The sequence below is a fragment of the Lates calcarifer genome, linkage group LG10 (assembly GCF_001640805.2).
Source record: "Lates calcarifer isolate ASB-BC8 linkage group LG10, TLL_Latcal_v3, whole genome shotgun sequence".
Lineage (NCBI taxonomy): Eukaryota > Metazoa > Chordata > Actinopteri > Centropomidae > Lates > Lates calcarifer.
In genome coordinates, this window is record NC_066842.1 from 23,941,320 (window position 1) to 23,953,813 (window position 12,494).

Genomic DNA, 12,494 nt, shown 5'->3' on the forward strand with positions numbered 1-12,494 from the left:
AACAAAGTGAGAAGCCGAAGGCTACACTGTCCAGCCAAATCAGTGGGGGGAAAGAGAAAGAAAGTGTATCAGTGCTGTCAGAGGGAGAGAAACATACTGAGAAAGGTGAGTGTGTGTGTTGTGTGCATGTATTTGGGTGCATTTGTATTATACAAGTGTCTTCTTATGTTTTTCATGTGTGTCATTACAATGTTTGTCTACACAACAGGTTTAGACCTCTCAAATCTTAGCCTGTCTGATGAATGTTCTCAGCTAATACAAGAAAAAGGTGGTGGCAGTGGTACTAAATCTCTATCAATTCATCAGTTTCAATACAGGGCATAGTCATATGCAAATATTTGACAAGTACAAGCCTGTCTAAGAGTATTCTGTCACAGAATATGTCTTGGTAATATTTTAGCCAGACTGTTTGCAATTGGATAACTTAAAGACTTATCAAGTCTTAAACCATAAGATAACCAGAGGCAAGTGCAGCTCTACAGGCATCTGACAGGCATGTTTCCAGTTTTGCCAGTAAAGTCAATACACAACTTACCAAACACAGTAAATGCCGTCTGTAGAAGTCAGAGAATTTTTTGTCAGAGAAAGATTGTTGCTCTTTTATCATGCTATCACATAAATAAAGTATATCCAACTGTTCTCTATTTTTAAACATTTTTAAAGAACTTAAGTCAATTAATTGAAATACCTTACTGTAGACTTTTTTATTCTCTTCAGTATAGAGCAGGGGTATCAAACTCAAATACACAGTGGGCCCATAATTAAAATTTAAACAAAGTCAAGGACCGGACGGGTTCAACGTTTATTGAAAACTTATTGAAACAACCCTTTTGCACATATTGAACCTGGAACTAAGGAGGCCTATAGATTATTGCCTATAAAACAATATTAATTATGAAATCAATAAGGTCTAATAGTAAATAGACTTTGTCATGTGGGCCAGAGATAATTAATTCACGGGCCAGAGTAGCCCACAGGCCTTGAGTTTGACACATGTGGTATAGAGAATAGAAAGCTGATGTTAAAATGCAAAAAATGTACAGATGGTTAACAAATTAAGGGAAAACCCAACATGAAGTCAAGTCAGTTTTATTTATGTAGCGCTAAGAAAGACCCAACAATTCCCACATGAGCAAGCACTAGGCGGCAGTGCTGCTTATGGGCTTGCTCACTAGTAAGTGTCTTAGTTATTGGGCCACAACATACCACTAGAACAGCCTCACTGCACCTTGGCATTGTTTCTACAAGACTCTGGAGAAGTCCAAAAGATATTCCCTCATTTGGTGTTTTGATGATGGTGATCCAGAGCCTGCCTAACACATTGGTCCAAAATCTTCCATTCTAGTTCAGAGACCTGGTGAGTGTGAAGGCCATAGAATATGATTCACATCATTTTCATATGTGGAGATCATCATCCTGTTTCTCCACTCATTTTTCAGGTTTTTCCAGGTTTATTAGTAGTTGTACAGATATTTATGGGATCCAGAGGATTAATCAACAACCAACCAACAAATTGGTGGTCCTCTGACTTCTCCTCTAATTTCTATTTTTGCTTTTCAGTCAAATATATTGGCAACTATTGAACAGATGGATTGCCATGATATTTTTTTTATTTGCATTCATGGTGTTCAGGTGATAAATCCTATCCAGCAAAAATATTGTACATAAACATTAATGGTACAGAGAGGATGGATCATGCATTGGACTTTGCTGATCCTCTGACTTTTCTACTAGCATGAGGTTAATGTTATGCCTCTCAGTAACATTTCTTGACAACTATTAGATGGATTGCCATATCATTTGGTTCAGACATTCATGTTCTCTTCAGGATGAATTGCAATAAATTTGGTGATCCTCTGATTTTACATATAGTACCATCAGCAGGTTAATATTTCATTTTGTCCACTAGTTTTAGTTATGACCAAATACCTGCAAAACTAACTAACTGACTAATAATAGCTCTACTTTGTGTTTATTATCAATTAGCAAATGTTAGTATAAACAGCGGCAACAAAACTGTGAATATTCTCATTCATCCAGGTCGTAGTTATCCAAGGAAAGGTTTAATCGAAAGCAACTGGACTTAGTTATAGTCTAGAAAACTTCTAGAAAACTTCTAGACTATAACTAAGTCCAGTTGCTTTCGATTAAACCTTTCCTTGGATAGCGGCAACAAAAGCGGTGAACATAGTTAACATTATACCTTCTCAGCATTGATAATGTTGTGTGCTTACTCTATATTTACAGCATTTACCTCAAAGCTCTGCTGTGCCTAAGTAAAGTCTCACAGAGCTGCTAGCATGGTTGTAGAATCTTCTTCTTGTTAGTAGACTAAGTCAGTGTGATATGCAAGGCAAACGTATTCTAATATGCTGGTGGTATTTTAACCAACGCTTATGGAAAACACATGGCTGCAAGCAAAATATGGAAGTACTCTTTGTAATAAAAAAGGAAAATGAAGTACTTTTCTAAAGAGAGTACTGATATAAGGTCACTCCTATGATGGTGGAGAGTTAGGAGGTAATGTCACGTTGTTAAATCAATGCTAAAGTTAGATTTCTGTTCATGTTATCAAGATTGCAAAGCATATAAGCTTCTGCTTTCAACACAATGAAAATGAATGGTAAATAGCTGTTGAAATCTCATGTCCTCCTTGTGATATAAACTTGCGATAAAAGCTTCAGTGTCTGTGTCTAGTATTGTATGCATGAGTGTGCTTGCACACAAACATAGACAGTACATTGTATAAGTGGGTCTTTGTGTTCACAGCTTGCCTAAGCAGGCAGATTCTGCCCCCTAAGTAAATATGGTGAGCCACTGATAACATTCATTTGTGTATAACAAGGACACATTCACACACCAAAACACATACACACACAAAAGAATTTCAGTAGGGGTATGCCTGTAATGGAATGATAAACTAGTCTGTTACTCCAGTATGGACCACAGTATCATCACAGGGCTGTCCCCAGGATTTTGTAATTGAGTGGTGTTCAAGAATCTAGATGTCTGCCAAATGAGAATGTGATTGTTATAAGCTGGGGTATTTGCATTTTCATTCCACCATACGTGACATTCTCTGTCTGTAGACTCAGTTGCTGGGGCTAAAAGTGTCCTGACCCGGGTGTTGCGTCTGGCACAGCGATACCTGTTAGACCCAATGGGCCGACAGAAGGCTGAAGAGAAGAGTGCACAAACACAAGCCAAGCCCCGACAACATAGTCCTGCACCTGGACAAGTTTTCAGGAGTCGGAACTTGGCTTCGCTAACACGAGTTCAGGTAAAACTTTACAGTGGTAATCGTTGCGTGAGATCTCATTATACATATGTCTTGATAACATTTTCTTTGTCTTTGGAAAGTAAAACTGGATATTGTAACATATTTTATAACCAATTTTATTGCCTTGCTCCTCTCTTTTGGAAAATTATAACTTTATTTTTATCTTTGTGACCAACTCAGTCTAGGAAAAGTGTGTATCTAAGTTTTTTTTTTTTTTAAAGTTATATTTTTGGGGCTTTATCGCCTTTATTGGATAGGACAGTGGAGAGGAGACAGGAAACAGGGAGAGAGAGTGGGGGAATGACACGCAGTAAAGATCTGGCCAGACCAGGAGTCGATCCGGGGACAAGCTGCTCAGGGCGCTTGGGCTCATGTGGTACACGCCCCAACCATTCGGCTATGGGGGGTTTTAACTAAGTTTTAACTTTTGAAATGCACCTTTAACTGCAGTCAGTTCATCCAGGAAAATTATGTAATCATATAAATGATTTGAACTTCTCTCCATAGTATTATGTCAATGTGTTTCAATATAATTCCAGTTTTAAAAGCCACACCATTAGGAATTTGGATTCTGATGCTGAACTATTTCTTGACCTGGTACAGTGCTAGCATGAAGCTATACTGTGAGTGGAAAGCCTAGAAAGTCACCACTTCAGGCCAAGAGATAGCTGGTCACATAACCCCCCAAAAACAGAAACTGCCACTTTTACTCTTCAGTTTTATGCAGATTAAACAGACAAGATCTTACCATTTGCTAAGTCATTTTTGTCATGCACCATGGTGATTGGTTGGGAGAATAATGATTAATAACCCCACCCTTCAAATTATATTCCACTTAACTAGGACCCCTTCTCTCTGTTGATTGTGTATAAGACCACTTTGTGCTGCTGGTTGTGATTATGTCAATAAAATAAAGCCCCTAACATTGATTCATAGCTAAACAATGTATGTTATGCAGTAAGGCATATGTGTCAAACTCAGATGCTGCAAGGAAACTTGGGTCATTTTCTGTGCTGCCAAACCATGAAAGAGCAGATCTCTCCCACCGTGTTGCCTATTGCACAGTTTGCTGAAAAACTCTGCGTACTCAGCGCCGAGTTTACCTGGCGATTTGCCGACTTTGAAGCCCAGCAATCCGTTTGCGGTTGACGTGAAAAGCGCACCAACCAACCTCCAAATGGAGCTGATTGAACTCCAGTGTGGTGACACGCCCAAGTCAAAGTGTGACTCTGTGGGTGCTGCACAGTTTCCATGTTTCCTCGCCAACACACTGCCCCAACACCGTGCCCAAGCTGCTCAAATGCTCTCTATGTTCGGCAGCACATATCCATGTGAACTCTTTGATGAAGATGAACAAAACACCACACAGTGAGTCGTCTCACTGACGAACACCTTCATTCAGTCCTGAGGATTTCCTCGGCTCAGAGCCTGACCCCAGACATTGATGAACTTGCATCTAAGAAGAGATGCCAGGTATCTGGCTTGGACCAATGTGCATCAGAGTAAATCACAGTGTAGCAAACTGAGCTTGGATGAATGTTTTCTTTATGACTTTTTCTACTCCAAGGCATGGACTGTTAATAGTTGAAAGATTGGATTTTCATTGAAGGAAATTATTATTATTTTTGGTTGTTTTGTTGTTGGCCTGTGAAAAAAGATTTACATTTTAAAGGAACTCGAAAGGCTGCAGATAGAGAGACATAATAATTTATTTTATTTATTTAAATAAGAAACGAATACCACTGATGTGTCTTTTATTTCAAATTTAATTTCTCATATGTTTATAATATTAAGCTTTGCTTGTTCTGGATTTAATATTTAAGCAAAACTAAACTTCATATTTCCATATGAAAAGGTTTAACATTACATATCTGGAAAGAAGGGAAAACATGCACAGTTGCAGTCAATTTTTCAATAAATATTGAGTTTAGCCCGCCACTTCATCCCAGTTTTTAATTTTGGCCCACTGTGAATTTGAGTTTGACATCCCTGTAGTAAGGTATTCTTACAGTCTGCTCTGTATGCTATGGCCTTTCACCTCAACTGCAGTTCTCTGGAATAGCGATTTGTACTCCCTGCAATCTGGAGACTCTCAACCACTCTCTCCTAAACAGTATGAGGTTTTCTTTAGCTAGTAAAGAAATCAGAATTCACTGAGAGCTGGCAGTCTGAAAGCTTTGAACAAAAGACTGAGTGTCTGATAACCAGAGTTTTAACACCTCCATTTAGATGCCAAATCCTTCAGCCAACACCAGACTGGGCAGCTAGGCTCACTAAGTTAGCATGTGATGCAAAACACTTTTGACACAACAGAGCTTATTCTCTATTCTATTCTGAGTTTTCATAATATTTGGTGACAAAGTTTTTCTGAATAGTTAAGCAGAGGTGTTTGTGTTCTTACACCTACAGTGCTTCAGAGGGTAGAGGTCAATTTGACAAGGTATAAGCAGGATATGCCAGAGAATATCTAGTAGTGCCACTGAATAGAAATTCACTCTAGTTCATAAAAGTGACTGCTCTAGAGCATCATTGTCTCCTAGAAATGTAATTCATATACAACTAAACTGCAAACACATTTTGTAGGAAATGTAGTCACTGACTGTGTTATGTTCAGAGGCAGTGATTGTTTTTTGTTTGTTTGTTTTTTTTTTTTTGTTTATTTGTTTTTTCTGAATGAAAGTGCTACATTCATTAATGGCAGAGATGCCAAGAGCAGACACACAAAGCAGCTGTCACACCAGAAAACAGAGTTCATGTCCACAGTCCCATAGGTTCTGTGAATTTAGGCAACAGAAGCACTTTGGATATGGTTGGGGAAAGATTGTGGCTTTGGTAAAATGTAAATAAATACACTGTGTCTGAAGTCACTGTGAAGTTTTTCTGTTTTAAACCAGACCATGATCTTTCCCAAACTATAACCAAGTGCTGTGAGCCAGAATCACTGTTTTCACTTCTGAGATAAGGGGAAATAGTTTGCCCCATCTGTTACGTTATATTGATATATAGGTCCAGAGAATGTCAGCTAAAAAAGAATGGAAGAGGATGTTGTTACAGTTGATGTTGTTCAAATCTGACACTGTGAGCACCCATCTCAGACAAAATTGAGACAACTGCACTTCTCACACCAATTTCAAATTTTCAGATTTTGTCATGGCAAATATCTTTATATTGTTGGATAGAGGAGGGGGGTGGTGTTCTAGGTATACAAAAAAAACATTCTGATAGGACATTCATTATGTCTATATGTTCAGATCTCACTGAATTATGACACTGAGGAGGAGTAACTTAAGTAGCTACCTTAACTGACTCTATGAGCTATATTTCACTGTCACTACTGCTGTTCCAACCACTGACAGTTTTGATAAATGGGCCAAATCAGTAACAAAACTAACTTCTGTTGTATTCAGAACACCAGCGTGCACCTGTCCCTTTCACCTCATGCAGTACCCTTGCCTCATGTCTGTCCTTTGGTGCCGTCCCTGCAACTCTCTTGTCTTACTGTTTGAAAACCTCTAGACCAGAACAAGGAGGTTTGGTTTTAGGAAAAGATGATGCAGATTTTAATGTAAACATTTTCTTCTCATTTGTCTGATCCCTTTTCACATTTATACATTTATTCCCATGACCATCATCCTATTATGGCAGTATCTAAATATCAGTATGGTTTCCAGGCCCATGTAAAAATCTAAACAAAATAACAAATAAAGAAATGCAGTGGGCTATCTTCTTTCCCAGAGAAGTAAGTGGGATTGGAAGTAAGCCTCTGATGTGTAGCTCCAGGATGCACACACACACACACACACACACACACACCACACACACACACACACACACACAATGGGCTAGCTCCAAAGAGTGTTTAAAACACATCCCTGCAAGAGCACCCGCTGGTTAACCACACAAACTAAGTAGGGTGTGGAATGGTGGCTCAGGGGTCAAAGACACAGATGACACAAGACACACCTCTTTATGATGATGGAGCACCCAATCATCTGGTTTCTAATCAGACAGAAATCTATCTCTGCTCTTATTCCAGCTCTTTCACCTTCCCTGTATTTCCTCTACTTTCAGATCAGATCCAGGAGGCAGAGCCAACAGAGAGGCCGAGCCCAACAGCTGGTAGTGCAGGGGAGGAATGGTGATGACACTGTGAAGGATACATCTGGACGTGGGGAAACTGTCAGGTGAGGACATAGGTTAAACTGTGCAAACAAAGCATGACATGCCTGCAGTCAGGTATTTGCTTTTTACATTTGACTGTATGTATACTGCCTGCACGCAGGCTGCATGCAGGTCCTCTAAGGCAGTGTTTCCCAACCAGTGTGCCGCGGCACATGAGTGTCATTCAGACTGGAATCTGAGATTATTATTTTGTCTTAAGGGTTTTTAATCACAGGCTATTTATAATCATCTCCTGTGTGAGATGGTGAGATATTTTTTATAGCACAATTTATTCACACATTTGTACGTCTCTTCATTTTATTGGGCTTATCTATAAACTTTTCTTGAACCTTTTAGGGAATATGCTTCCACTGTATTAGAGATCGTCCCATTATGTAATTTGTGGTCCCCTATGTCGACAAATGAGCTTGTTCAACAATCAACAATTGCCAATGCTACACACACATTTGAACATGCATGTCCAAAAGTGTCTGTTTTAGCTTGTATATTTTCATGCAAATATGATGTAAATGCATAAAACAAAACAGTGCAAGTTATTTTACTACTATTACTTTTCTTTACATACTGTCACCTTTTGTCTTTTAAAGAACATATCATTTATATACCAGCTGAAAGTTCCACCATTTCATGATGTATTATTTCTTTGTAATAAAATCAGCTGGTCTTCCAGAAGCACTTAGAATTTCACAGTAGTCTTCTAATCCTCTCATTGTAATGTTGTTTTTTCCTCTTACAGGCATACTGCTCATAACAAAAGACTGTCATTCTCATGTTAGTGCTCACTCTCTGTCTCTTTCTCTGTGTGTGTGTGTGTGTGTGTGTTTTTCCTCCATGTGTATGCATGCACGTGTAAGTGCGCATGTTTCAAGCATACTTGTCATTCCTCACCTCTGTAGTCTTTGTGTCAAGTGGTTTAGGTTGTTTTAACCAGGCTGTGGGTCATTAGGGTCATCAGGGGTCACCAGAAGGATTATTGTAATTGGGTGGCAAATTACTGGTAGAAGACGGAACTGTACACTGTCCTCTCTCAGGTGCTGAAAGCTCAGATCTATTAACAAGAATAAATTCCAACATGACAAGCTATCAAGTTTAGTGAGAGGTGGAACATAAGGAAGGGTGATGGAGAAATATGTGAGAGTTAAAAACTGAGAAATTTGAACTTGATTCCCCTGCTTAGTAACACACCAATACACATTTTCATTGTCTTATGCTGCATTCACTTAATGTCAACAGAATGGAAAGGACAGGAAAAAACCCTATAAACCAACTGGACTCCAGAGGGTTAAACATGAGAGAACAATGATTGCCTACACATTTATGTGCATGTGTAAAAGTGGCTTAGATCATGAATGACTGGCAAACACTTCATCCCTGTGGATAAAATGGAAATGTAAAATGAAAAAGTTTTAAAGTCACTATGCAGTCATAAATAATGCACCAATTTCATATTAACATTGTTTGCTAAAACCTTGTCCTTTGTATGAACAGTTTAAATCACTGAGACATTGAGCACTGATCTGTTTTCTCCTGGGCAAAGAAACAGGCACAGTGGGGATCTGATCTATGTTTGTCAATAAACTATATGGCAGATGTTAGTTTTGTCTTTCATTATTGATTTAAATGTGTTTTTTTTCTGGTAGACAGAAAGGATTACGCTGAGATCTATGCAAAGCTCATATTTATTTAAAATTAAATCAGACTAAAATAAGTATTTGGAATAGTTTTTGTCTTGTTATATAAACTGCTGATGCTATTTTGATTGTGAATGAATAAATGTTTGCTTGTTTCTATTTGCATTGCCTTGCATTTAGGATTTGACAGGTAACATGGCTGCCACAGCAAACATCATGTCGAGAACTCAGATATATACATATTAGACTTGGCTAAGTGGGTCCTGCTTTGAAGGGGTCAGAGTTCAGAGGTTGGTGCCCTTACTTAGCTTTAAGGGTCACACTAGCTGAATACTACGGTCACTTGACATTATACCATGACCATGTGACATATCTCTTGCTCCACTGTATTGTCTGAGTATTTTGGTTGTCTCTATGTCTTTGTCCATGTGGAATCTTGTCAGACATGTTGAATTTGTCGAGAAAGTAGCTGACAAAATATGAAGTGAGCTACAGCAGGAGAACATTCAAACAATAGTAGGAATGCTCTATGTTTCTTTGTGGCGTCTGTTTCTCTGAATTCCCCCTGCTCTCACTCTTGCCACAGCGGGTTCATTTACACACCATACACTCTGATAGTTTGGCAGTTGAGTCCAGGCCAACAAAGAGTCCACTACTGCATATATATTAACAAAGTAGAAATTTTGTCCCTTTGAAATATGTTGTGTGGCCAGAATAACTGTGGACACATTTATTTTAAGTCTTTGTATTGAAATTTTGTTGTGTGCATTTCTGGCTTTTACCAGCCAACTTTTAATAATTTAATTTCAATCTTGAACAGTTCCTCTTGTTTGCTGTGCATATGAAAACTTTTGTTTTGTTACATGTTGTAACAGAGAATGTGTTGTGACTGAATTGAGACATATATATGTGTGTGTGTGTATAATTGCATTTCCTGAAAGTTTAGAGCTCTTGAAACTTTCAAGAGCACATTGTTATTCACATTTGGGTTGATAAATATGTGTTTTTGTTTCCAGATCGGAGCAAACTTTCAAGAGGGCAAGCACAGGATCTATAGGCAAGGTGGCCCATCATCATAGGAACCACAGCATTCGAGTCAAGTCCCTCCATCTCCTACAAAGTGGAAGAAAGAATCCATTAAACCAGACCTCTCCCTCCTCTTCTATCGCCCCTTCTTTGCTCCATTCCTCTACATTTCCTCCATCATCCTCCATTCTGTCTTCAGGTCCCTCATCATCCAGTGTTCCTCAAAGCAGAGAGTGACACAAGCAGCAAAACACAGGATGGCTTTCAACAAGTAGGTATCAGAACTCCAAATGAATTGTATTAACTTAATTAATTAATTGTAGTAACACTGTCAAATACATAGACTAAGAGCTGTGTGAACTGGACAAAATCCCATATCACACATAGTCAGAAGTTCACAACAAGCTGGCAAGCCAAGTAGGCAGGCAGCCATCAAATTCTGGACCTGCTCTACCCATCCATGTCACTCACCCCACCTCATATAAGCTCTTTAATTCCACATGGACAGATTTGGGAACAAGAATAGAAGGTTCCTTCAGACAGGTGACATTGGCGCTATTAGGCGGTACCCACACAGCCCAAGGGCCTAAAATTTTCATATAAATCTCCACCCTCTGGGACTTAACTGATTTATCCTAGATTATGTTTTCAAACACTTCAAGTAATTTTTGACTTTATGCATCGCTCAACTGTGTGCTGCATACTAATGTGTGCATTGCTCTGATTAAATGAAGGCTAACATAATATAGTTATTAGTAGTGAAAATGTTACTGGTACTTGTATGTATTGAGTTTAAAAGCACATCAAACATGTATCTCAGCCCATGTTCCAGTGACTTGTAATTTGCCCCTGTCTATATTTGTTTTGACCTTTACACTGTCAGATGGCTTTGTCAGATTTGAAACTTTGGGAAGGAAGTTTATAATTGCTAATGCAGGGGCTGTTTATTCGAGCAAAACAAAAAAGCAATTTTGTAGTTATACAAAAAAAGATTTGCTTGTCTGAAATCTCTAAAATCATTATGCAATCACTAGAAACTGTTTTGCTTAAAAATAAAATATCGTTTTATTGGAGTTTTCAATGGATTTGCCCAGTCGTCACTGTAGGTAGTAAGTTGGGAGAAACTTACTGGTAATTAACAAGATCAAACTTGCCAAATAACTTGCCTTTTATTGACTGATGACGGATGTAGCAGCAGATGTGGTCCAGCTCAAAGTAAGTATGTTAAGCAGAGCAAACCACATCATATAGTGTATCAAGTTTCACACTATCAAAAAAGCAACATGGTAAGCTTGTGTTAATCTGGTTTGAGGATCTGCTTGTAGGAAGTGTCACAGTGACACCCCACATCAAACATCTTTCCACTGATCACTCCTTTCAGCCTTTCCTTAACAATGAAAAATTGCAAGGAAGTTGATCAGCATCTGTTGCTTTTATTTCCAAGTAATGCCAAACATTTGGTCCATGCCTATTTCAGATCCATCGAGACACTGTTTCACTATAAAACAAAACAAACATCAAAAATATATCAATACATCTTACAGCAACACATACTAGCATATAAGACCAGTTATAACATAATTACACATCTATATACTTTCATTTTTATGTGCAAAATTTCAAAAACATTGTCAAGTCAATAGCACAAATAAATAAATAAAATCAATTTTTGTTTTATCTTAGTGTAAGTAGTGTCTGGACAAGACAAGGGACGATTAAAAAAAAAAAACAACAGAAAACAAACTTTCTTTATCATTCAGACAGCACATTGAACAAATCTGCTTCTCATTTTCCAAACAGTTAAACTCAGCTCAGTGCTGACATGTTGAGTCAGCTGGGCACATACACTATATGCTTCCATCTCAGATAAACGATATACAACATACTATAGTTCTCCATGCCATATTCATATGTTACTTGATGGATTCAGCTTATCATTGAAAAATACATGGCCAATCCCATAATAGCAAAAACAATCCATTAATGTCATTATCTCAAATAATATTCACTGTGACACAAACAGTGTCTAATAGCACACCCCAAACCCCAGCTAAATAATCAACAGGATATGCATAGGCTTGAAAACGTCATATAATGAGTATGCCATATAAAAATTTCAAATTTCAAAAGTCACTAATGAATCCCAAAGTTCTTCTTGCTAATTTAACAAAAGCACTTAACACCCCCTGATGAAATTTTTGTTTTTAAGGATAAAGTTCTGCATATTTATATATGCTGTTCAACTTATATTTATTTATGTGGCTTTTGTTCTGAGCATACATACTGTACAAATTAAGTACAGTCCAAGCCAAACTGGATCAAGGAGAAGCCTTAAAGAACTTAGTTCCACCTCCACCTACTATATGACTCTAGGG

The 12,494-nt window shown here is 38.1% G+C and overlaps 1 protein-coding gene across 5 annotated transcripts in view; it reads left to right on the forward strand.

Moving 5' to 3' along the window:
* The window catches only part of si:ch211-266k8.4 (TBC1 domain family member 10B), an 81,952-nt gene that overhangs the window by 49,272 nt on the left and 20,186 nt on the right, over positions 1-12,494 (forward strand). For 4 of the 5 annotated variants that reach the window (XM_018704177.2, XM_018704176.2, XM_018704174.2 and 1 more), the window contains exons 11-15: positions 1-105; positions 3,090-3,280; positions 7,352-7,464; positions 10,110-10,155; positions 10,319-10,390. In XM_018704177.2, coding sequence (XP_018559693.1) covers positions 1-105; positions 3,090-3,280; positions 7,352-7,464; positions 10,110-10,155; positions 10,319-10,390 — 527 coding nt within the window. Of the gene's footprint in view, positions 106-3,089; positions 3,281-7,351; positions 7,465-10,109; positions 10,391-12,494 lie in introns of all 5 variants that reach the window. The other variant, XM_018704175.2, reaches the window with a different exon arrangement.